Source organism: Passer montanus, unplaced genomic scaffold, assembly GCF_014805655.1.
Source record: "Passer montanus isolate IOZ18808 unplaced genomic scaffold, ASM1480565v1 scaffold40, whole genome shotgun sequence".
NCBI lineage: Eukaryota > Metazoa > Chordata > Aves > Passeriformes > Passeridae > Passer > Passer montanus.
The window spans coordinates 1970031-1996047 of NW_024368819.1; the positions used below are offsets into that span (position 1 = coordinate 1970031).

Genomic DNA, 26017 nt, shown 5'->3' on the forward strand with positions numbered 1-26017 from the left:
CAATAGTGAATTCCTCCCTGTGGGCACTTCAGCTATTTTCCACAAACAAGTGCCATTAGCTGTTCCAAAACTGTGGAAGATCTAGTTTCTAGAATGTAGTTTGTTGTTTGAAGTGGGGGTTTGCTTGTTTGGTTTGGTGTGGAGTTTTGAGGGTTTTTTTTTCTTTTTTTTTCTTTTTTTTTTTGTTTTGTTTTGTTTTTTTTTTAATCCAAGTATATTGGGGGCTACATTCTAGCTAAGGATGGTATTAGGGAAAATGGATTTGTATTTTTTCAGCAAGTATTTCAGCTAAAATTTTACTTTATTTGGGCCCTGCTATGTCATGCTTGTTCCTTCCTGTTGGGTTGGTTTGTTATCCTAGTGCTGTAAGCCATTGCAACTTTGCCATTATAGGCCTCAAGAAAAAATCCCTTCCATGCAGAACAGGCTGCTGATTTGCTTCTTACCTTCACTGCATTACAACATTAAAAGAGCTCTTTAATAACATCCTCCATGTAACTTGCTTACCTTCCTGTAAGCTGGTGCTGCTGCCCATTGAACCAACTAACAGCTGCACAAAACAAGATTTCTGTGCACATCTGATTATTGCCCAAACAGGTGGGAGAAGAGCTTCTTGCCTTCTTTGTGCCCCATGCAGAATTCTGTTGTGGTGCTGCTGGAAAAAGGAGAAGTTCAGAGAGGAGAGGCAGCATGGGGCTTTGTTTCTCAATTGGTTTATTTGGGATTTTTTTTTTTTAATTTTGTTTTTCATTTTGAAAGCAACCTTAACCTTGAAGATTAGGGAAACAGTTTCTGTTCTGGGTCATGAATAGAGCATATTAAGAGTCTTAGCAGATACTTGGGATGGTACTAAGGGCCATCTTCAGCTGCAGAACTTATGTTCCTTCACAAAGTTTTTTAAAAAAGTTATTATTAAAAAAACCCTCTGTTCCCAAAGCCTAGGAGTAGTAATTAAACTGTAGCTGGAGGAATAATGACAGATATGGGCCCCTTGCCTACATCTTTTAATCTCTGCACCCATCTCCCATCTGGTTTGTGTTTGCCCTAAAGCCTAAGTGGTTTCAAGATCTTCCTCTTGCATGCATGTTCTCACCACGTGCCCATTTTACATCTCACCAGGCATTTTAATGAATTAATTAATTGCCAGTTGTTGGCCTCAGTGCAAGTAGATCCTGTAAGTCCTGACTACCATCAGGCACTTTTCTTAGCACAGCAGCACTTTTTGGGGGCTACTCCAAATTGAAACCTTTGTGTTGGCCTGGAACTTTCTGTTCTAAACCACTCTGTGTAACCCTGATTTTGGCTTTGCCTGCCAAAGCAGGAAAAGCAAGGGTGGCATTAAGGACATGAAAGGCAGTATTTCGGGAAGGACCCAACCACATAATCTCCCTGGAATATTTTAGGGTTTTCCTGTTGTAGTGGGTATTGGCATAAATCATGTGGGACAAGCCCAGTAAGAGCAGGTGGGATTTATGTTAGCACCTGTAATAACTGGTAGATTTGTCCCCTCTAAAGTCTTCTTGTAAGAGAGGTAGTAGGGCTTCTAATAGCATTACTAGGTAATAACCTGGAACATGAGCCTTTGAAATGTGGTCACTGCTGGAATCCACGTAGTGCCATGTGAGAACAAAGTGCAGTAATGATAATTGCTCATTATCTAATTATACAAGAACTTACAGCCCCAGAGGGTGAAAACTAATTAAATGGTTATCCACTCTTAAAATGGCAACAAAAAACTGAGGAAAATTTGTTCTTTTAGCTCTTATTCCATTGCTGTCAGCAAAGTCACGTGTTCCTTGAGAAGTGAATGAGACTCTCCAGGATGGACAGAGTTCTCTCCATCTTGTTGCAGGGATTGAGGCAAGAAGCTTACTTTCAAGACAGTCTGCTTAGTCAAAAGTAAGCACCTCAACTTTTAAGCTACAGCTCAGAATGCAGGAGGATTCATTGACTGAGGTTATCCAGGAAGGCAGCTGGTGCTGGCCTTCAGAGCAGTATGGGTCACCTTTTATGTTTGCTTGTGCAGAATTTTAAAGATAAAATAACCATACCACTTCGTCTGTTGGTGTGGATGTTGTTTTAGGGGCAGGCCTTGGTTTTATCCCATACTGAAGCATGCTTCTTCCCTTCTTCCTCCTAGGAAAAGTAGCTGCCTGCCAAAAAAAGTGGTGGCATTTTCCTGTGATTCAAGACCCTGCAGTTTTTGCTCCAGCAGTAGTAGACCTTTGTAAAAACCCTTATCCTGCCAAATGCAACAATGATTAGCACTTCAGGCCCTAATTTAACTTTTCTAAGAAATACTAGACAGCCCCTACCTCATCTTGAGCCTTGTGCCTTCCATTGGAGCCCTCCTTCCTGCCTCTCGGCATTCATATGCTACTGCTGTCCTGGCAAAACACCAAGCCCCTCACTGCTTAAACCAGGGTCCCCCAAATACAAGGGACATGCCAGCCTTTCCAGGGCCAACAATGCTGACCTGCTGTTCTTGAGGTGCTGGAGTGAGAGCAAGGCAGACAGCAGGCAGGGCTCAGCAGGACCACACACTTCAGCTTCTCTCGCAGCGGTGCTCCAGCAAGCAACAGGTGCTGAGCTTCTGTGGGATTTGGAAATGCAGCGTTCCCCTGCCTGTCCTGCCTGTGTAACCCTATACTGTAGGCATTCTCAAAGCACAGTGTGCAGGCTGTAAAACACACCTGCGTGGTCATGGTGCTCCCTGGTAGCTCACAGCTCACACCTGGGACACAGAGGCAGACTCTGGTTTAGAGCTTTGTAGCAGCAAGATACAAAGTCCAGATATGTACCCCACCAGAAAAGCCCCCTTTAGTGTAACCACCAAACATGAGAAGCAGAATTTCTGCCCTTTCCAGAGCCTTGTGTTAACAATTTTAATCAGAAAAGCATAATTTGTATTAGGAATGAAGTTTCAGTGAGTGCAGCAACACCCAGGCAGTTTCTGGGGAGCAGCTGATGCACTCTTGTCCACGTTCTCGCAGTTACAGGGGTGTGTATGTTTTTGGGCTGCCACAGATTGCAGAGCTGCTAGCTGGATGTCTTACATATTCAAACTATCTTTTTCCCTGCTTTCCCAAAAAGCATAGTGCAAGGTTCTGCTGTTCAATGCGGGGGGTACTAACTTGGGAGGTAGGTTGGCCCCTTGTAAATCAGAATACTTGCTATTTCTGGAGGTTTCCTTAAGAAGTAGAGTGGGTCAGAAGGAAGTGACTCCTTATTTTTTTAATTACCCATCCCCCCGACATTGTAACACAGTTGCTGCTTTCAAGAATATGCATGGTCTGTTTTCTTCAGACTATTGGCTCATCTGGTAAAATAATTAGCTGTTAGGCAGACAGAGGGAAAGGATCACATCTGCACAAGACAGGAAGACTGGGACAGTAGAAAGGGGAAAAAAATTCCCTGCTTGAATCACAGCTGCCCACCATGCATAGTAACAGAGCTTGCCAAGAATATTCAAATTGATTTAGGAAGAAAAGCTGAGTAAACCGTTTAACCCCAGCCTGCTTGGATCTGTGACAGTATCTCCATGGGCTGCTCTGCTTCCAGTTTGGGCTGAAAGAAAGGTTTTCAAGCTGCCTGTTTCCCCAACAAGCCTTCCTGTGTCCCCCTTCCTCTTCTGCAACAGGAACACAAAACACAGACTCGTTGCTGGGCACGAGGCTGTGAGCAGATTTCCACACCAAGAAAATAACCAAAGGTGGGAACATTTATTTCATATTGATAGGCTTAAGTTGTAATTGGATCATGTGTTTAAAACCTAGAGTAAGGCAAGTTATTTGTGACTAATCTGGGGCAATGGGAGCCTTTTTGCTGCCTGCTGTATACTCTGAATTAGGTTTCTCAACAGAAGTGGTCAGCATGTGCATCATCTGCAAACAACCTCTTCAAGTGTTCGAAGCCAAAATCACTTGCTCAAGAGTTTCCGAGCACAGGAATCCTTTGTAGCTCATTTGCAAGCAGTTGAGGAGGTTTTACATCAAAAAATGAGTAGCAATACTTCAGACATGTGAGTCATACAGCAAATCCCTTTCCCTACTTAAATCAATCTACATCTGTAAGGATATACTCATTTAATGATTAAAAAATGGGGCATTTGAAGAATTTCTTCTCAGAACCTGTTATCTCTGGGATCATCTTTTTCTGCAGGAATCCCAGGTTCACTCCCAGCACTATCTTTGGGATAAATCCACAAAAAACCAATAAATGTAGAACTGCACAGAATCGTATCCAAATAAAATAAAAAGGCCTATAATGCAGGTGTTTCAATACTTGATTTCAGGTGCTGGTACCACCTAAGCTGTGGGTGGGCTTTCCTTACCAGCTGGAGCAGCCAACTCCAGCATTAAGCCCCTCCAAACCTCTGCTCAGCTGCAGCCTCCCCTATAACAGGAGGCCTTTGGCACATAAGCTTTTTTCCAGTTAAAACACAAGTTCCCTTGGTACCTAAATGTCTGCTCTGAGGTGAATGCAGATCTGTTGAGACCCTGACAGCACTGAGCAGCTATGTGCTGCGTCCGTGCCTAAACCACAACCAGCAAAGCATTCTCCATCTAGCTCGCCTGCGGAGGAGCCAGGCTGGGAGATGTGTGCACAAGATGTTTTTGCATCAGGTCTCTCACAAAAACAGCTGTGGGAGGAAATGGCCCAGTAGTCAGACCACATTCACCATTAATATTCATTTATGCACAAATACTAACACAATCATAGATGACTTCTAAAGGAATGAGACTAAATATTTCCAGGAAGAGACAGCTCTCTGTTCTGGACAAATGATTTAGAGGCCACTGAAAGGAAACCCAAACCCTCTTCCTCTATTTCGTGAGAAGGGCCTCTCTTGCAGAGTTCCTGCCTGTGCATCCTGATGAGGAGGAGACATCTCCTTGTAACAGAGGATGAAGCACCTGGCTGGCTTCAAGGGCCCACAGCTGTGTCTTCACAGCTCTGCTTTGCAGGGCTTGGCAGCTACTTGCCCATAGCTGACCAGCTCCTAGGGATCCATTACACACACTCCCAAATGCACCAGCATGGAAGTGGTACCTGAGAACCCCTAGAACTGGCAGCTCCCCCAGGCTTGCATACATTCCCATCTCCAATTGCTCTGTAGCTCCTGCTGGAGAGAGATGATCCTCCCCTCCAAGGCGCTAAGCAGGGGTTAGATATAAATGTGTGTTTCAGGAAGGCTCAGATACAGAAGCGAATCAGACTGTACCTGTACTCAGGTAGATGTGTTTGAGGGGACATCTTTGCTATAAAAAGAGCAAAGAGGAGTAAAACAGAAGAGGGAGAAGAGATGACAAGGAACAGAGGGAAGGAAGGTGATGAAATAGATACCACTGGCTTACTAACCATAATAACACAGTCAAGATGTCTGTGACAGAGACACTTGCTGTCCCTTGCTGGTGACCACACGATCAAGCACAGCCCAAGGATGCACTACAGAGGACATATTTTGTCACCCTTTGTTTTGTGTCATGTGACAACAGACAATATGCAAATGCGTTGCACTTCTCCCAAGGTTTAGAGTGCAGTGGATGCTCATCCCTGGTCAGATCCTCCTGAAGTCGATGAAATAAACCCTGAATGGGATCAGAGGCATTGAACAGAGTTCTAGGGGTACGAGGAAAATTTCCACTTGTTCAGCAGTGCATTTTTAGCTAAAGTTCTTGATGCTTCAATTACCCCCTGTTGGAACCAGCTATGTCCCAAGGAACACAGTAAAGATGGAAGTTTGGGTTTTCCTCAAGGATGCTGCTCCATTCTGAAGGACAAAGCCTACAAAACTGCACAAGAGGGAGGAGACACAGAAATGTTCCTCTTCAAGATTTGCTTAAGTTCCCTGCACATACAGAGAAGTTATCAAAGAGTAGGAAGTGTAAACACAGTAACGCCAGAAATACAATTTCTTGCAAACCAAATTCCACTGTAAATCAATGTGAAGGAGCAAACACACAAGACCAAATCCAAACCCATGTCATTGCCTCATATAGATAGTTAAGCATCACCTTACACTGATGGTCCATCTGATTTTCAAGACTTGCAAGCACAGAGCCATGTCTGCCAACTTCAAGGGAGATGTTCATGTGCACAACAGGCAGGATGAAGCTTTAAAACCACTGGTAGTTACACTTTTACTGCCAGAAGCAACATTTTAATCTAAGTGTTGGCTCCTGACAAAGGCTGTATTCTGAAGCGCTCCAACATCTTTGCTCCATCTGAGTAATTGCAAATGCCTGTCTTTAATCTATTTTCAAGAATTGTTGGGTTTGGGTTTTTTTTTTTTTTAAGTACAAAAGAAAATGTTTCTGTGCATACATTCATGGCAACAGAGCTACACAGAGACATAAACTAGTGGAAGGTCCATATGTTTAGAGAATATCATACGTAATGAGAACTGCTGCATTTTTGTAAAATGTAATGGGACAGATACGCAGCAGCTGTGGGTTACTCAAGAAGCAGCTAATTTAGCAAGCTGAATTCAAGGATATTTCCCAGATCTCTCAAACAATGAATAGCAGTGTTGTTTAAGATTACCATTATGCCTTACATCCTCCTTTGACTGGAAGCAGGGGGAGGAAGCCCCTATCTGTGCTTCTGGGCAGAAGTACATGATTAGTGCCTAGCTATCATACAAAGTCCCAGGGGAGCAAGGGGGTCTGGACTTGAAGGAAGGAAGGAAATTGTGTAGGATAAACAAAAAAGAGCCTCAGGAAAGCAGTTGAGATGAGCAAGACTTGGTGAAAAATAGAAAATAGAAATTAAAAAGGAAATATTGAAAGGATTGACTTGAGTTCTAACTAGTATTGAATTTTAAACACACTGACTTCAGAAACAGCATTAGAAATTTAGCAGGTTTGTCTTTTTATATATTTAGGTTTGCTCTAAGGCAAGGTATTACTTATCTCAAATATACAAATGGAAGTTTTAAGGCTTGATTGCCCTTAGATTTCACTTTCCCAGGGATTTTACCTACCCTTCCCCCTATAAAAAAGGAAGATACAGACAATCTGGATGGAGTCACAGCTCAGTTTCTCTGTTCACTGGGGAGAGGGGGCTGGTATGCTCTGTTCTCCTCCTTAGGAGGAGAACAGTTTGCCAGCAGCCCAGGTACCCTGCAGCCACCCCAGAGAGTCACAAAGAGGCCCACAGCACAGCTCACTAGACCCAGCTGCCCTAAATTCCCACCACAGCTGGAGCCAAGTGCCTCATATTGAAAAGGGGATGCACCCACTGCAGGTTCTGCTTATTCACATTTTAAAACAAGTTATACATACTGCTAAAAAAAAAAAAAAAAAAAAAAAGGAAAAATTAAAAATGGGGCTACTTGAAATTCTGTCTCCCTAGCTCCCTACAAGATCTTTATTTTTGTGAGGAAGGTCTCTGCAGCGACAGTGTCAATGGCAGTTTGTGGCCACCCTTTTTCAGCTGGGAGACAGAGAGGATAGGGTCTCACTAATCTGTAAAAATTTGTGGGAGGATTTACACATATAAATAAAAGTGACTAGGTCTTCCCCAAAGTATGAGATTACCTAAGTGAATAGACTTTCTCAAGGATTTTCAGATATACTAACTTGGTACTAGCAAACTTCAAAGGACATTGTTGCATTAAGATATATTGCATTTATCTGTTTCCTGGATCTGATATCAGAATTTTCTCTTGCTGTACTATTGAGATAACCAAAACCTCTGCCTTTCTATAAAAGAAAAATGCTTGATTTCCAAACAAATGGGAGGAGCTTACACAACAGAAGTACAAGGAAAATCCACTTCTCCTGGCTAAGCTCATCTCTCTGCTCCACTGGTGGAAAACAAGTAAATGCCTAAAGCTCCAAGACTTCATATGAACTCCTGGGGGTAGAGCAGAGGCAGAGACTCTGTGCTTACCTAATGGAGTCATTCCCACAAGCCCAGCTTTAGAAATTCATTGTAGCAACAGGCTCAAGCCAAACCTTTTGCTTAGTTACACAGAGCTTAGTTACATTGCTCCTGGTGAAATGAGTTTAAAACCACTGAGTGGCATGTAATGTAGCATTGGGCCTCCAAAGTGTTTTATGGCAGAGGAGCACATCTGGAGTCAGCAAAAGGCTATCTTGGGCTAAGGACTTTGCTCTTTGCCATATAAGAGCTAAATGTGCAAGTCTGGGTGTAATTCTACTACTTGAGCCACAGCTGAAGTGAGATAACACAACTAAAAGATTGGGAACTACCTGAAATAAATACATTATTAAGTAGACATCTTTTTCTTCTTAAAAGTTTTTGAGCAGACCCTTTATACTTAGTGATACACAAACACCACTGCTCTCATATCAGAATGCAATTCCCAGAGCAGTTCATTCCTTTGCACAACGACATAAGCCCAGCCCATCAGCAAGAGGAGCTGGAGTTTATTCAGGAGTCCATAGGAAACAGCTGTTGCTTTCAACCCAGCCTCTCCTTTATCTCCTTTATTGTTTATTCATGTCTCAGCTCATACTAGCCACTGTGAGCAGGTCAGGACTCTGCACTCCAAAAAGCTCCTCAGAAGCTGATGGAACTCAGCCCAGTGCCAGTAGGACAGAGGAGTTAGGTTTTGTATTATTCAATTCCCAGGTGGTGACAGTGGTAATTTCCTGACTTCATTAGTTAATAGTGCAGACAACAGCCAGGCCTTTGCCCTGGATTTTTGCAGAGGGGACAAATGTTCAGTGAGTAGCATGAAAGAAACCAACGGCAACAAGCCAAAAATGGACTGTGCCTTTGGATATTTCTCCCCTTCTCTCTGAGTTTGTTGACAATTCCTTTGTACTGCAAAGGATGTTTACTCCCCCTCTCTTCTGTAATGATGTAGTGAGTAGGACTGTGCTTACAAACCTGCAAATGTTTATCAGTAAAGACTGTGCTGTGGTGTAATGGCATGCAGGAGTGGTCTAGAGCACAAATAGACCAGAGTTATTTTCTACAGAGAAGGAGGGAGTGGTGACCCCAATACATTTGCTGGAAATTTGCTACCAGGAAGGGGGAAAGATGGCAGTAATGAGCTCAGTGTGAAGAACAGGAAAATAGAAGGCAAGGCTCCCACATCCTCCTTCTAACTGCCTTCATCTGTCTCTGTTTCCCAGTCAAAACGTGGGTGTAATTGTTCAGGCATAGCATGAAGCTTCAAAGACTCACAGTGGATATGGCATAGCGGGAGGACAGCATGATGTCAGCAAGAAGTGAGTTATTCTCCTCAGCAGTGAAAGAATTAGTGAGCTAAAAATCCAGGGATGTCAGGACTTTAGTCCAAACTGGAAAGAACATTTCAACTCACCAGATCGGCAAGAGATGGAGGGACAACCTTATGTCTCTCCTTGCAGAAAAGCTTTCCTGAGTCACAAACCATTCAGAGCTGTATGTATCATTCACGCCCTTGAAAGCTCTGCAAAACCCAAAACAGTGTCCCCATGGTGAGAGAAATGAGAGTTTGCCGCTTGGAAGAGGACAGGAGAGGTGAATGCCTGCTCATGAGCAGACCTCTTTCCATTTAACAGCAGATGACAGTGTCACTTATTTTCACAAACAGCTACTTAACATAAGGAAGCATCATGAATAGAGAACAGCAGATAAGGCATAAATTATACATCTGACTCAAGAATATGGCCCCTACTCCACTTTAAAAGGCAGGCCAGATGTCTTCAGATACTGTCGGCTGTGAGTCGGTGTCGCAAAACCCTTTCAAGCTCAGCTAACTCAAGTCACAATGTGCACTTGATTTGCTTGGCTGAACGGGGAACTTCCCGAGCTGTGAGCAGGATCTACGCACAGCTGAAAATACGGTGGGAATGAGTCAGTTCCTTGGAGCTTGCGTGGGAGGCAAAGACAGAACTGTGGGTGGCTTCAAAGTGTTAAACAGCCTTTTAAATTCAGGCCCAGTTTCTCAGAGGAATAAGGAAACAGAGATATTCACCCAGTTTGGGTTTAGTTCCATGTCTTGGGTCAGCCTTGAGAAAATTGCTTTCTGATAGCAGCAACCACTTCCCAGGCATGCAGATCCAGTTCAGCTTCAGGTCAGCTTCAGATGTAATTCTGTGGAGTTTAACAGCAACCCACTTAGTCCCTCACCCATAGCAAGGCAGCAGCAGCTGACCATTCTCTCTTAGCATCTGCAAGCTTGGCTGCAAACCAAGGCAAGGCAGAGCCCCACCAACTCCAGATGAGGTGTTTCTCTGTCCACCTGTGCTCCCTGCACTTCACCCCTTTTGCTTGAGCCGCCTGGGATGATAACTCTTCCAACACAGGCATCTCAGGTACCCAGTCCCTGTGATGACAGAGAGCTACTTCAATCTTCCCAGTTCTGTATTGGCAGGGAGTTTCCCCATCCTGCAGTCTATCATTCCACCTCTGGCGCCCAGAACTTTGGGATGTGGTCCTACCCACAGCTGGTTTGTGCATATAAGGGAAAGGGGATGCTGTGGGTTAAATTGTCTGGTGCATTGGAAATTCAGGCCCCATCCAGTTACCTCTGCCAACTGTTTGCCATTCAGCCTGGTTCTCCTATAGTGCAACTGGAGTCTGGTCAGCTCTAAAGAGGATTTATTGCTTTTACTGGATCAGGCTCACCCTTCCATTTAAGTGGATTAATGTGGGTTAGCTCCACACAGCATTAGCCAAGTCAACAGAAAGTTCCCTACTACTGGCAATGTTGTTGTTTTTTCTCTGTCACGATGAATTTTTAATGGTCTTTTTGTGCAAGAGCAGCTTTGCAAAATCTTAGACTCCTGCTTTCCAATTTAGATGATTTGGCATGTGAAGAATGCAATGAATATTTAAACCTGTAGTTTGGCATAGGCTCCACAGAGCAGCTAGAAACCTAGTCCTGGTCTTCTGGGGACTAGCCAGCAACGATGTAAAACCCCAGGCCTGGAGGAACAGCACGGGGAGCTTGTGAGGTTACATCAATCTTCGGCACCCAACCAAAATCACTCTAACCCTACCATTCTTTAGATTCTTTTAATTAACCTCAGGATTCATAGGGAGGAGTTGTATGTGGGTGGAGCTGGGGGTTATTTGATAGATTACTCAGACCACTCTGCTGGTCATATTTTATTCACGTGAGAGTAGCTGCTGAGGGCTGTTATACACCACTGGAACCAGGGTCCCCAGCAGAGCAGACAATGTGCAACCATGCGGTAACAATCTCTGCCTGGAAGATCTTAAAATCAAACCAGATTAGACAACAGGGTCAAAAAGGAAGGCACCCCTATTTTGCCCTCCCTGTACACATGGGTGAACTAGGGGCTCGCACACACATTCAAGCAGCCACCAATTAAGAGTTTACTGTAACCCCTTTGTACCCAACTTAGCCCACGGCAAAATCAAGGCAAATCAACTCAGCTTTATTGGCTGTAAAAGAGCGCCTGGTTCAGGAGCCACCACCAGAAATCCTCCATCATCCGCTCGAACACACAAGGATAGATGCTGGAATTCAGCCAAGACAATGTGGCTTTCATCTTCTACATGAAAGGGGGCTCCCTCTGACATTTTGAGGTCCACTTTCTTAAGAGCTGTTATGCAAACTTCTGCTCACATGAGCTCAAACAATACGGCAGCGCATACGACCGAAACTTTCAAGGCAAGCAAAGTTTCTGTGTGCTCTGCAACGATGTACGTGGGAACAGCCCCATTGGCTGAACAACTCCAGCAGATATCTAATTGCAACCATCAGGCATAAAGGATGGCAGTGGAAATAAATTTCTGATCTCAGTGTCCCCTGAGCTGTGTTTTCAGAAGAGATATTAGCATGGAAAGATGCACATTTCTTTGGAAGTCGCTGTTGCTCTCTGTCTCTGTGTGGCCTTCTGGAAATCCCAGATCTAAATATTGGCAATTCTCTACTATTTAACTTGTGAAGCCATCCTGTAGCCAGTGGCCTTCTTCACACACAATTATATTTAGAATGCTCCATAGGCTGGTATGTCATTATCTCAGTGTGTTAATTGATTAAGTCTGGCCTACATAACAGTCAGCTGGACTATTCCCTTTTGGGTTGTTATTATTAGCAAGACCCAGACATTTTAAGCCTTTTGGAGCACAGGAATCTCTCTCATCATACAAGCAGAAGCCCAAAGAAATCTCTTGGAATCACTGGCTTTGCAGCTACAATAATTTAGCTTCATAGATGGAAAAATACTGATATTGATGCACAAGAAATTGGTAAAAAAGGGTGAAAGCAGACTTCAATCTGACAACAACAAATAAAATCAGCCACCTACAGTCCTTCAAAGATGCAGCCAACACTCACAGCTGAATTAACAAATTGTGAAGCAGACCCTCTAGCAGCTAGAGTCAAACTGAAAAAACCCAGGGCATTACTTGACACATATCTTTGCTCTGATTGGGAAAACATGTCACTTCCCTCATAGATATCACTGGTATATGTTAAAACAAGTATTCCACAAGCGATGAAATAAACAGGGCTTGGTTTCTAAAGGACGTGTCTGAACACGACTGGCTGTTTAAGTGAGAGGTATGGTGTGAAAGCAAAGCTGCTCTTGTGGGGTGGCTGTTTAGTGTCCATCAGGGCATGACTGCCAGCTGAGTTTGTCCACAGGTAAGGCATTCGTAACAAGGGTTTTCCCACACTGTTTGCCCAGTGTCTAATCAGGGATGAGCTCCGCAAGAGTACTAAGAGCTCTCTGTTTTACCCAGATGCCTATTTTTATGAAGCCTGTTGGAAATTAATGTCTTTGAGACCTCGGTTTGGTTTTCCCTGGACATGTGGCTCAAGAAGCATTACTTTAGCAATGGGCAGGACAAGAAGAAGATTAATGGTGCAAATACAAATCTGTAAGAAACCAAGCCAAAGACGAATTTGTGTGTGTGTCTTTTTACTCCAAGCTGTAATTAAATTCAATGAGGCGCAGAGCCTTAGGACCCACATCTTAGAGAGCCCTGTACCTACTATTTTCAGTGATCTGTGGCATGGTGTCCAGAGATGCTGCTTCATGTTGAAGCAATTAAAATTCACTAAATGACCAAATTAGAAGTCTCACATTGGGATCCAAACATCAACCAGTGAGTTTCTGCAGCAGAACAACCAAGTTGCTACTATTTGGCTGAACTGCTCAACTGGCCAGGCTTTGTATTAAGCAAAGCAGGTCTTTGTGCTGTTTGTGACTAAGAACAAATAAATGACCCTTAAAAGGGTTGTGATGGCAACTTAGGCTGCAGAATTTTTCTGTATTTCATTATAGGTTTTGGGCAAATGCACAGACCTTTGGACAAAGAAATAAAACCCACAGAGGCATTCTGGCATTGTTCTGTGCATTAGCCACACTCTCAGAAAAATAGCTGCCAATAATTAGTGTCCTAACCCTGTATTTTGGGGGTGATTATATTTTACTAAAGTCAGTGGGAAGTTTGCCATTGACCTCAGTGGGGGTCAATGTTTTACACCTATCAAGCTCATGGGTTTCAGAAAATATTAAGACATTCAACACCTCTCAGTGCAAAGCCCATTGAGCCTAAATACAGACTTTGCACCTTCCTGTCAGACACCCCGTTCATCCTAGTTTGTATTCACAGCTACAGCACAGCTGTACTTTGGAAAGTATCTGAGTTCTAGAAAACAAATATAAATCCAATGTCAGCAATCTGACAAACAAACCAACCAATAAATTGCTGTGTTTTCACTACCTGCCTCATACCCTCAATCTGTTTTGGGTCTTTGACATAGAGGAGGCTCCAGAGAAACTGTACAACAATAAGAACATAGTATTATCCCAACAATCAGGAAATGATGGTTACAGGACCCACAAAAGAGGATTAAATCTCCTGCCAGGAGAAGGATTTGGAGGAGGAGACACTGCCATTTGCAAAATAGCTGCCATAGGGCTGCAGCTCCTGAACATTGTCACATTTCAAAGGCAAGCTGTACAAAAAGGTGGCTGGAAAAAACCCTCAAACTGTCATTTCAGCACTAGGAAAACCACCAGAGAAAATGTAGAAGAGTTGTTATTTTAGAGAAATCAAATCTATTTCAAATAAAAATTTGTTAGGATTAATGAATGAACTTCACATCACTGTTAACATTCGACTGGATTTTTTTTTAAGAGACACATAAACTCTCTTGATTGAGGGGATAAATCAATGACAAATTGTCTGATGTTGGGAAGAAATTTCCTCTGCTAGCAGATGATTCCAATACAGAGTTTCTTGTATTCTTTCCCTTTGAAGTATCTGGTACAGGCTGTGGTTAGAGACAGGATATCAGCCTGATGAACCCCAAAGACATTTTCTTGCAGCTCAAAGTTCAGATGGCCACAAACAGCAGTTGTTCTGGTTAGAAAAAAGTATCACGCATTTGCTCTAAGTTCAAAAGCTCTCTGCTCAGCACCTGGATTTGCTGCTCTTCATGCCACATCTTTACAACCACTTCCTTCAGGAACTGGCCATAAAAAGTGTTCTGATGGTGACAGCTCTTAAAATGTTATGTATGTGAGTGTGCTTGAAAACACTTTCAGAGTCCTTTCAGAGGTGCTTCTTTGTTGAAGGACCTTTCGGTCACGAATGTTAGTACACAGGCATCCATTCAGCCTTTAAAAAAATCTTTGATTGGAATTTCAACCTAATATCAGAAATAATTGCTGCCAGCTGGAAACCCTGCAAGCTGCCAAAAATGAGTGAAAGATGGTGGAGGGAACCTCCCCACCAATTTGTAACTTTTTAAGTCAAAACTGTTTACTCCTCCTACCTATATTTCTTTCGTTTTCAACTACAAGAAAATGTCCTGGTAATTTGGCATAGGAAAAAACCCCGGGTGACAAGCTAAGTTTAAAATCAGTGTTTCTAGGGTCCCACAAAATCCTCAGCTGACACTAGGACACTTGTTCCTTTGCAGCAGCAGAAAGTAGTTCCCCTTTAAGCATCCCTTTTAAGACAGAAGTGGGGAACTGGTGCATAGTGTAGTACAAGAAATCCCCTTTTACAGATGCAGACTGTTATTGTATCCAGTATCTCTCAGGAGGATGGGGGAAGGAGAATGAGGGAATATCCTCAGCTGGAAAGGACCCACAGGGATCACCAAAGTCCAACTCCTGCACAGGACACCCCAACAATCACACTATGTGCCTGAGAGGGTTGTCCAAACGCTTCTTGAACTGTCAGTCTTTGTGCTGGGATCACTTTCCTGAGGAGCCTGTTTCAGTGCCAAATCACCCTCTGGATGAAGAAACTTTTCTTAATATCCAACCTTCCCTGACACAGCTTCAGGCTGTTCCCTTGGGTCCTGTCCCTGGTCACCAGAGAGAAGAGAGCACTGCCTGCCCCTCTTCCCCTCCTGAGGAAGTTGTAAGTGCAGTGAGGTCTCCCCTCAGTCTTCTCCAGGCTGATCAAGAAGAGCAAGGGAAGTTCACCTCAGAGAGCTGCCAGCGGAGGAGGAGTTTTGGGTGCCAAACCTTAAGATGCTGGCATCCAAACCCATCAAATCCCAGGAGAGAAATCCTGGCTTCACTTTAGTGTCTGGATCTTTGGCCACTGAGTTAAGTGGAATTAGGATTTTACCTCAGGGAACTGGAAAACAGTCTCCAGTTGTCTCCTACCTGTTGCTGGAAGGAGCCCATTTATTCAAAGTCCAGAGAAGCACAAATGCAGCAAATAGCATTGCACTGGGGACGGCTGCTAGAGCTTTGAAATTAAATGTATGTGGTATTTTTGCTACCTCTCTGGCACATTGCAGCCCTACAAACCTCTCTGCAGAGATCTCTCTGCAAAGACAGGGGTAAGTGTGAGGATTCTGCTCACCCTGCAGCCTGCTCCAGGCCTGTGGCATTTCTGGCCACATGTGGGAAGTACAACTGTGTCTCAGCCTTGTGGCAGAAACTGTATTTAAACTGTGGAACTGGCACTGTTGCAAAGGCTGCCTTGCTCTGGCCAAATGGCTTACCACAAACTCCTCCATTTCAGACAGATGAATGAATGCACAGGCTTTCCTGCTTGCCAAAATGCCCCTGGTTTCCCCAGAGCCCAGTCAATGTCCCCCGAGACGCAGCATCACTGACCATTCAGCACGTGACCCTTAAGCCACAGCAAAGCAGAAAACTCCTCTGAGCAGAATATATCTCTCTGCTTCATCCTATTGCTATTTTGCTTGCTATTTGGAAGCCTTCTCATTTCTGTGGCTGGCTCAACCACTTAATAAGGTTCTGGGGTTTTGCTCTAGATGAGGATGTTCACTGAGATCTATTCATTAAACGAACAGAGAAATCCTGCAGCTATCCCCAAGATTTGGGGTCACTGCACAGAAAACCCCATTCACTGTTGCCAAGCCACCAGGGTCAGCCATACAACTGGAGTTTTACCTGTTTATTTAGTTATTTAAAGGGTGGCTATCACTTAGGCCTTTAAATCATGTTGGTAATTTCAGATTTCTGTTCCAAAAGGATATGTATATAAATATATGTATATACATTTCCAAATATATATATACATTTCCAGTTTGACAGCCTGAGCCATGGTGCTGGTCTGAATGCTTCTCTTGCAGGCACAGACCATCCACCCTTCCTGGCAGGAATAGATGGAAACTGCTGAGGGCATTCCAGCTTGAACATCAGGCCCCATACCCATACATTACTGTGAAAATGGTAGCTTCCTTTTAGGTATCCCCCAAAATAAAAGAAATAAAAAAAGAAGATTGTATTTCTTATGTTTCACATCTAGGATGAACCATATTTCCTGCATCTGCATTCAGTCCTGACTTCTATTTCCTTTTTTGTTTTAGCTGTTCAGAGTTTTCTGATACAAATTTATTGGGATTTGATTTTTGCAATGTTCAGGCTCCTGAACAAAACCAGCAGAGTACTGCTTCTTTTGGCTGCCCACACCAAGATACTCTCTGCTGTAAGTTGTGGCCTGCACTTTTGCAAAATGTGGTTGAAAGTTATACTTTGTAACCTGGCTTTTATCATTGTTCTCAGGAAGTTGTAAAGAGTAAGCACTTTTAAAGTGAAATCACTTGTGTTCAGTTGTTCTGGAATTGGGCTTTTAAAGTTGGAAATTACTCTCTGGGGCACAAGGATGATAATGCTTCAAACTTTACAAGTGCCTGAGCTTTTAGTTTCTGAATGAGGTCGGAGCTAAATGTAATCTGCATACTGGAAATCTCTGATTTGAAGATAGGGTACATTTGGAAACATATCAGACTTGATACTTCAAGGGTCTCACTGTATTGACAAGTTCCCTATCCCAAGGGATAGGGAGTTCTGACAAGTTCTTCTTTTTTACGACGGAAATGTCACATCAAGAGCTCTATCAGTTAATAAGATAACACGGGCACAACACTGAAGTGGGGAAATTAAGAGTGTGAAAATCAGCAAAGTGCTTGCTCAAAGCAGTAAGCCTGATAGTAGTCCTGTCAGTTGCCTTAAAACAGATGTTGGCCAATTCAGTAGCTCATCGTGACATAAGCTCAGAAAATGCAAAAAAAAGAATTCCAGTTCATGTGACATTTTCTATATAATTAATAATAATTAAGTAATCTAGATAAGAATTAAGTTTAAGGCTGTGTATGACTTGGCAATGTCTTATCCATCCCAAAGTATGCATTAATTCTCGCTCCCCGAGGCAATGATACTTACTCCTAACATCAGTGACTCCTTGGGCGATTACATGAATTACATTAAGTCTGAAAATCACTTTGTACTTTCCTTACCACCTCGGAGCATGGAGCTGTGATGGCTCAGGCAGAGAGATGGGATATGTTACAATCCTCACAAACCTTTCTCCTTACAACCACCCAGAGCGCTGCCGTGATATCCCGTCTCACATGATGTTAGGCAGCAGGCTTGGAATCTAACAGAAGCCAAACCAAAGTCTGTCAACTCTTCCTAAATGAATTTACAAGCAGGGAATGAGATGAATGGCATGGGATGGTTGTGCATTACTGCAGGAAAGCAACTAAAAATATTTGCGGGGATCTAAGTATAAGACCCCAAAAATACACACATACTTTCCACCATTTAAATATCTTGTCTCTGGGTGGAAGCCAAACATTTTTCTATTTATTTCCACATATGTCATCAAGATTCTAAGGAATTTAATTGCCTAAATACATCCTGGAAAAGGGCAAGGTGTTAGGAGGATGTTAACTCACCTAACATTGTGTGCTAAAGAAAGGAAAGTATCTCCTTGTTGCACTCACAGAAAAAGGCTGCCTTTCTTTTATTACAAGAAGACAAGTTCTGTCTGTGATAAGTACTGAGAACACATGCAACGATACCTCTTGTTTCCAGGCATCCTGATAGCTACTTCAAATTTGCATTTTTAAGTGGAATTAGCAGAGAAAGAAGATTTACACACCCCTTGCTGGCAGCTTGGTTTGTGCTCCATGCAGCGAGGCTCCTGAGAAAGCCCAAACTTCCTGATTAATCTCCAGGATGATAGGAGGAAATGACCTTTGGATGTTCATGAACTTGTGCTCAGGATACTCCAAGCCAGACTGTCACAAACCCCCCAAATGACTTTATGGAAGTCATTCAAACTCTCGGACTTGTTTTCACATCAGGGGTAGGTCTGTTTTGCACATTTAAATTACAAGCTGTCCAAGCAGAGTGAGAAAAACCTCCTACCCAGTGATTAAAGGAAGCCAGGTGAACTCCCCTCATGCCCCTGAAAGCAATGGCAAGCAGCTGCACTGCTGAGAAATGCTCCTTACCTTTGTCCCTTAGAGAAGAACAGAGCTGCAGGGACCCACACTGGTTGCCCCTTGCAGTTGCCCTCCACTCATGCTGCCACTCCTGACCTGATGCTGCTTCTATGAGGAGAGGCTTCTTAGAAGCATTTGTAGGCTTCCTGAGGGAGCAGTCAAGAAAATCCCCTCCTTACCATCTGACTCCTTAGTTTCACAGCCTACGAGGAGAACAATTCACACAGGTGGAACTGTGTTTGTCTGAAACCAAGGATGCCTCCCCACAGGAAAAGCCTGGGTGTGAGCTGGGTCAGCACAGCTGCTGCTTAAGTAGGGAAAAGAGATGCCTGGAGAGCCACTCTGACCCAGGCAATGGTAGATGCACACTTGGTGTCAAGTCCATGCTAGAAAATGCCAAGCTGCATTTGTCAGACCCTAAAACTTAGCCTGGGTGAAGACATTATTCTGAAATGTATTTTGTGTTACATTTACTAGTGAACTGGATGTTTTTTAAACCATGAAATATTCAATCTGTGGTTTCATATGGCTGCAAGCTTACAGTATCTGTGTCCTCTCCAATCTCAGCCTCTGTGATTGCATCCTACCTAAAGGACAATACCTGTCCCAGACAGACAACAGGAGTAAATTATGCTGCAGAAAGTTGGTTGACGTTCATGGTGCCTCCTATCTTGATGACACTTGTGTTTTCCACAGATTCAGTGCCCAAATGTAACATTTTCTTGTTCAGTTTAGAAATCTCCAGGCATAAGCAACACCTTTGATTCACATATGAAAGCAAGGCTGCTTGAAACATAGTTTTAGCCAGGCATTTTGTGGGATAAGCTAAATCCAAATGGCCAGGGAATAGAGTTGGAGTTCTCCATTAGTTAAGAGAGTGATGGACTGTGAGCAATACTTTGCAGCTTTGCTGCTGATGGAGCCAAACACCAACATGAATGGAATAATCTTGTGTGCAGAGTCCTGAACACAGCACCTGACCCACACTGAGCATTTCTCATGAGGGTTGTGTGTCTTTTTAAAAAACATACACATACCATCAGTTGTATAATAAATGTACACAGAAATCTTTGCTTATATGAGCACATCACGTTTCAAGGAGTACGTAAACAAATATAAATGAGTAAAAAGTGTGCTCTTTGCTTCCTACATAGTGCTTGAAGCAGCTTTGTTGTTCGGCAGCAAAACAACCAGCAGCACATAAAAGAAGAGCTTTGTTATCACTTACCTATGGAAAAACAAACCTGGGCTCTGCAGATGTGGTTGGTGTTGGCCTGACCAAGCCGTTGGAAAAAATTATAAAACTTCAGAAACTTCACTGGTTTCTCCCTGATTTTCCCCATTGACTGGGGGCAGCCTGGGATCCATTTAAATGGGGTTATTCTCTTTCCATGCTAAATCTCTGAGCAGGGATGGCAGTGCCAGGCAGCACCTGAGGCATCTCTCCTTCCCGGTGCCCACCAAGCCGCCCGTGTGCCCTCAGCAGCCGGCACGGCCCTCGCTCGGCAGCCACCTCTGTGGCCTTGCCCTGCTCCCCCTTCCCCTCGGAGCCCTGCTGAGGGGAAACAAAGTCCAGTAACAACAGCCCTGCACCATCTCCAACTCAGCCCACAGCCGTGTGGGGTGAGGCCTCAGGGGAGAAGAGAGGGAGAGCAAGAGGGAGCCCTGGCCGCTGCCATGGCTGCCAGGGCCTGCTCCGCCAGGCCACGTCCTCCCGCCAAATATCCGGAAAACACCTAAAAACCACCAGGAAAAAGCCACCCATCCTCGTCCTCCCTTGCTGTCTCTGGATGAGAATGGCCTGTGCCCAAGACTTTACCAGCCTTTGCCACCCAAAACTGTAAAACTAAGCAATTTCTTTCTTTAAACGCTGAGCTCTGGAGATGCCCCCTTTCTGTTTCCCCCTCAGTCCCCAGCCACCTCAACAACAATAAACAGCATAATTTTGACAATAAACAGCATCTTTTTGATATGATGTATTTGTATTTACACGGTACATTTTAAAGCAATAGCTACACTGATCATACATATTAGAAACAATAAAAAAAGAAGTTAAGAACTAAAATGTACATCATACACTTGTATATATATTTTTTTTTACACAGAGGTAAAAAGGCTTATAAAAATCAATACAACAGGGTTTTAACTTTTAGTATATAGATACATAATGATGAGGCTTCAGGCACTTTAATTTGTTAACGTGAGCAATAGCTTGGAAAAAATAAAACAAACAAAAACCCAAAACCTTTCCACAACAGGAAAAAAAATTGGTTAATGTTTTTGTTACCACAGATACAAAAATAAAATCTGAATAATTTCTCTCAAATGATTGATGTCAGTATTGCAAAGCTGACTGGGAGAATGCTACACACTGTTCAGCAGCAGTGTGGAAATTAAGGAGAAATATTTACAAAAAACCACCCATTTCTATCCTTGTGCCCTTACACCACTGCCATCACGAACCAAATAACGTACGCAGCAAAATCTACAAGTATTACAAAAACCCAAGAGAAGAGGGAGGAAGGAGGAGGGAAAGAAAAAAAATAAAAAAATGGGAGTTTTTTTTAATAACTTTTATTTTCAGACATACAGAAAGGCTTGGAGTATGTCTACTTTACTTAAATAAATAGGGGCACTTCAAGACCGGACAAAAAACTGTAAGATCTTTTTGTAGTGTTGTGCTTTATAGAGAGAAGATCTTACAGATGTTTGTTTACATGAAACAACTTTTGAGAACAGAAATAAAAGGAAAAGGTTGTTTCATTAATTATTTTTTTACGAGGCTGGCTTGATGTTTACTAGACACCATTGAGAGATTTGTCAACTGCTATTAGGCACAAAATATTTATATTTCATTCAGCAAACCCAGACACATCACCCAGAGTGTTACACTCCATCCCTTTTCCACTATCATTCAATTTTTTTTTCTCCAACCGAAAAAATCCCCAGTAACTGCTATGAATGAAACCTACCCAACTCTATAGTGTATAATAAGCACATTGCATACTTAATTCATGGTTGACTAAAAAGCTGTGATTAACTCTCAGAGGAACCGTTGGGACATTCCACCAAGAAAGAATGGCAAGCGTTCCTTTTACATTTATTTGGCAAATTAATTCTTAAAAAAAAAAAAATCCTCTCTTTTAAGACTGATGTCAATGTGCAATAGAGGGAGGGAAAGGACATGCGCCCACTGGCAATTTACTGCAGAAAGAAATTATGGCAGGAACAGCAGTGCCAGCTTTGACAAGCCAATCCCTAGCTGCCTCAAAGTATTCGGATTGTACTATGCTAGTTAGAGCTCACTGCGCTAAATCTTTTTTTTTTATTTTTTAATAAAAATTATTTGGCTATTCCTTGTAATATATTAGAAAAATACTCTTTTTCCAAGCTAATTACAAGCCTTGTACACAAGACAACATGACATTAAAAAAAATAATAATAAAAAAAATTAAAGTAATATTATCCTGCTGTATGCACCTTATGCATCCACTTGATAAACCTGGGTGGTGAACTGGGGAGGGGGAAAGCCAGGCGGACGCCTCAGTCTGGCTCCTGCAAGGACTCACATGCTCCATCCCACACACAGGCTCACAGCAATGTGCTGAGACCTGTGGAAGTATCTGGCAGATTGGGACCGCAGGTCACAGACTGGAAGTAGTAGTTAACATCCTGGCTTTGGATTTTTCAATACCTGCTTGGATTGCTAAATGTTGTTACTACAGTGGATGCGAATGTTCTCATGCTCATGTATACAGAAAACAAACACACACGATTTTCCATATAATCCACCACTTAATGCAGCATTTCCCCAGAATTGCCATAATAGTGCTTTTGACATTGCATTGTTAGTAATTCTTTGCATATCAACAATTTTCCTCATCTGGAACCTTAGTGTTTTATTCACAGATCTCTGTTGCTGTCTAATGAAGAAGTTCCCTTTCTTTTTGGGCAGAGCTCTGAAAACACATTTTTCCAATGTTATTTAGGGAAAAGAGAAAAGCCTAAAATTTAAGTTTCCCTTTCAAGTAGTGGTCTGAAATGATTACAGGTAAGGAGGACTATCAGATTCTCAATGGCTATGTGACTATGGTAACTGAGCCTTACTTTCTGTTCACAGAGCTTTAGGAACAGAGAAATAATTTAAGATGTTTGCTGAAGGAAATGACGATGGACCCTAGAAGAGAAACTGCAGCTTAGATGGCTATTTTAGCTTTGGAAAACAGAACAAAAAACCCAAAGAAAACCAGTGACAGAAATACTGTGTTGTGGTACAAGTTTGTTACTAGCACACCTTCTATACACACACAATAGCTTGACGGTAAGTTAAAATATCTTCCAAGTGAGATCTCATTCACTACACCGTCCCATTTCTAGAAATGCCAAAGCTTGCTAACACACTGTTGGTACCACACAAGCGGAGGCAAGACAGACACAACCTGGAGATGTTCTACAATCCACCACCATTTAAAGCAGTTCTTCTCTCAAACTCATTTTAAATGAAAAAAAAAAAATTAAACATGTACAAGACAGTCTGTTTTGATTACAGATTAATAATACAAAAGTCTATGCTGTAGGTTAGTTAGTTAGAACAGTTGATGAGCAAATCAATGCAGTGTGAGCCCCAGACGACCCAATGTAAAGTGATCCAAACTGGTGGTTTCCGGATGCTGTCGGGCACAGTGGCTGCATTAGAGTGACCTCAGTGCTCCAAAACCAACGTGTTCCTTGAACTACAGGAGAAACCTAACACTTTGAATGCATCTGTAGTCATCCAGCAGCTTTGTGTTTTCCACCACAGCACCTGCACATGACCCCACAGTGGTAACAAGCCCGAAGCGGCAAGTAACAGCACATACATGGAGCAATGAAAGACAAGGCGATAAGGGCCATCCACCGGAGGCAAAACATTTCATCACTGGTGTCGCACGAGCAAGGATCTGTATAGTCTCCTTCTGGGTCGGACATACAGTGATAGAGCATAGTGTCTGCGCACCACATACAGCTCACTCGATGGATGCAAGTCTTGACGCGGTCTGGAGCATCCTGGCATTGACCCCGCTTGTTCTCCTCGTGGTTGAACATGTCCCTGCAGTACACGCACCGCGACCTCTCACCATCTTCCTTCCGCCTGGGCTTGAATTTGACAGGTTGAGTCTTTATCACAGCACCCTTGGTATCTTCACCCAGGTCAAAGTCCGAGTTGTCTACGTAAGGATAAGTGTATTCGTGTTTCGAGGCCTCGCTTTTGGCAAAACGTACGTAGGAGTCCATGTCATCAGGATCAAAGTTCTTTCCTCGTGCTGGGGCATGGCGATAATCCTCATACCCAGTCATCCAAATCTTCTCCCGAGGATTGATGCGCACTATCTCCTCATCATCATCTGGAAAGTTGACGTGCCGGTAGGATCGTGGTACTGACTGTGGAAGTAGGAAGGAGATGAAGAGAGAGAAAAGATAAATAAGCTCATTTTGATACTGGCAATCACGGTCTCCTGGCTTCCTGAAGAGCCAATACTTAACAACTTTGTCTTTCCTTCTTTATATGCCCTTCACTGTGATCCATTATGGACTTTTTCAGCCTTTGGCTCATGAGGGAGTACAACTGTCACGGTCCTACACCGGCCTGTGCGCATGTGGTACAACATAACATGCTAAACCATAGTGTTGCCCCCCCTCCCCCTCTTTTTTTAATAACAGGAAGCCATTTAAAGCTAATTGAGAAGGAAATGGAGAGAGCAGGAGGGAGCTGTCTCAGGGATGTGGAGGAAAACCAAACACTGGCAAACTGGCAGACACAGAGGTAGCAACACTGGGAAGAAACCTTACTTGTTCTAGATGGTAGTGGTCAGAGCTGTAATGGTCGTGAAGGTGTCCACGAGTGCAAATTCTTCGATGTTCACAGGATGCAGGAGAAGCCAGAGTTCGCACAGGCTGTTCCCTTTTCTGAGAGGAGTTGGAGGAGCTATCTGTAGCATTCTGTTTTAAATGGAAAGGGGGGGAAAAACAGTCATACATTCAGCTGTCACAGCACAGGGCATTAAGAGATGTTTTGCCACTCACTGACTTCGTGCACACCTGCAATATTGGCAACACCTGACTGCTGGAGGCTTCATAAAGGTTCACATAAAATACTTGAAAGAGGCAGATCTGCTGCCAGGCCATAAAAGCTGTCACCACACACATGGAAAAATAATATGCCATAGCCTGCCCATGACATATTCACCAACACCACTTGTATTCACTTGGCATGTTATTTGTTATCCTGGGCATGGTGGGATGATGAGTGCTCACCAGGAGCTACCTCTGAAGAGCAAAGTTAAACCCCGGCAAATGACGCAATCCTGTAGGTCCTGAGGGCTCAGACAGAGCATCTGTGTGCCCAGGCTGTACCCCACCAGTCACCCAGGCTACAAAAACACTGTGTAAAGGTTAACAAAATTGCCATTCTCCAAACACTCACAGAATACCAGTTCATCACCAGCTACCTGAATATCAGCTTTCCTTTAAAAACTTCAGGCTTTTTTTTTTCTTGTTTTGTCACTTTTTTGCCACTCACTATTACTGTGTAATGAATGTTACTTGCGTTTTTATACATTCCTGGCTCCCTGTGAGCACTTTCTTTAGGTTAATTAGTTACATCATTATGCAACAATGATCATGAAAGGGTGAAATATCACACAGTAACATGCTGTTGCCAATACCTACTGCTTCTTAACAATCCTATTTATCTTCCTGCAGAAACACACAAAGAAGTAATAATGTCAGCCACCATCTCTCCATAGCCCTTCCTTGGTGAAAACAGTTGCCATACAATATTCAGGATTTTGCACATTAATTCTATTTATAGGTTTTGGGCTTTTTCATATTACCATGAATATCAATGGACAGTTGTTAAATGCACCAGCAAACCAAGAGCAGGAAAAAGAGAGCCTGCATGCACAACAAACAGAACAGCTGTAGCACTGCATGTGCCTGAAACATTGGTGCCTGAAATAAAAGAAATCTCCACCTCACCCCCCTCTCAACTAGCAAGATGTGCTGCAGATACAAGTCCATGGTCCTGATTGCCACTGCAGTCAGCTGAGACACAACCTCAAGAGCAGAGAAGAATCGTATCAGTAGTAGAAGAAGACTGGTTTTACCTGAAAAACCTTCTCTCCTTGTCAAGAATGCACTCTCTAAATACTATTTTCCAATGAATCACACCAGACACATTTCTTGCTCCAAGAATACAAGAACCCTCTTTGTGAATATTTGTTTATTCTGAAAACAACACTCTGAAAGACTCTGTCCAAAGGTGAGAACACCTTGAAGCATTACAACACAAAAACAGATGTTGGTTCT

The 26017-nt window shown here is 43.1% G+C and overlaps 1 protein-coding gene across 3 annotated transcripts in view; it reads right to left on the reverse strand.

Annotated features, from left to right (window-relative positions):
- Positions 1-20633: 20633 nt before the first annotated feature.
- The window catches only part of SPRED2 (sprouty related EVH1 domain containing 2), a 59303-nt gene continuing 53919 nt past the window's right edge, over positions 20634-26017 (reverse strand). For all 3 annotated transcript variants that reach the window (XM_039718965.1, XM_039718964.1, XM_039718966.1), the window contains exons 5-6: positions 24500-24649; positions 20634-24091 (exon numbers count right to left, since the gene is read on the reverse strand). In XM_039718965.1, coding sequence (XP_039574899.1) covers positions 23441-24091; positions 24500-24649 — 801 coding nt within the window. In that variant the 3' untranslated portion in view covers positions 20634-23440. The remainder of the gene's footprint in view (positions 24092-24499; positions 24650-26017) is intronic.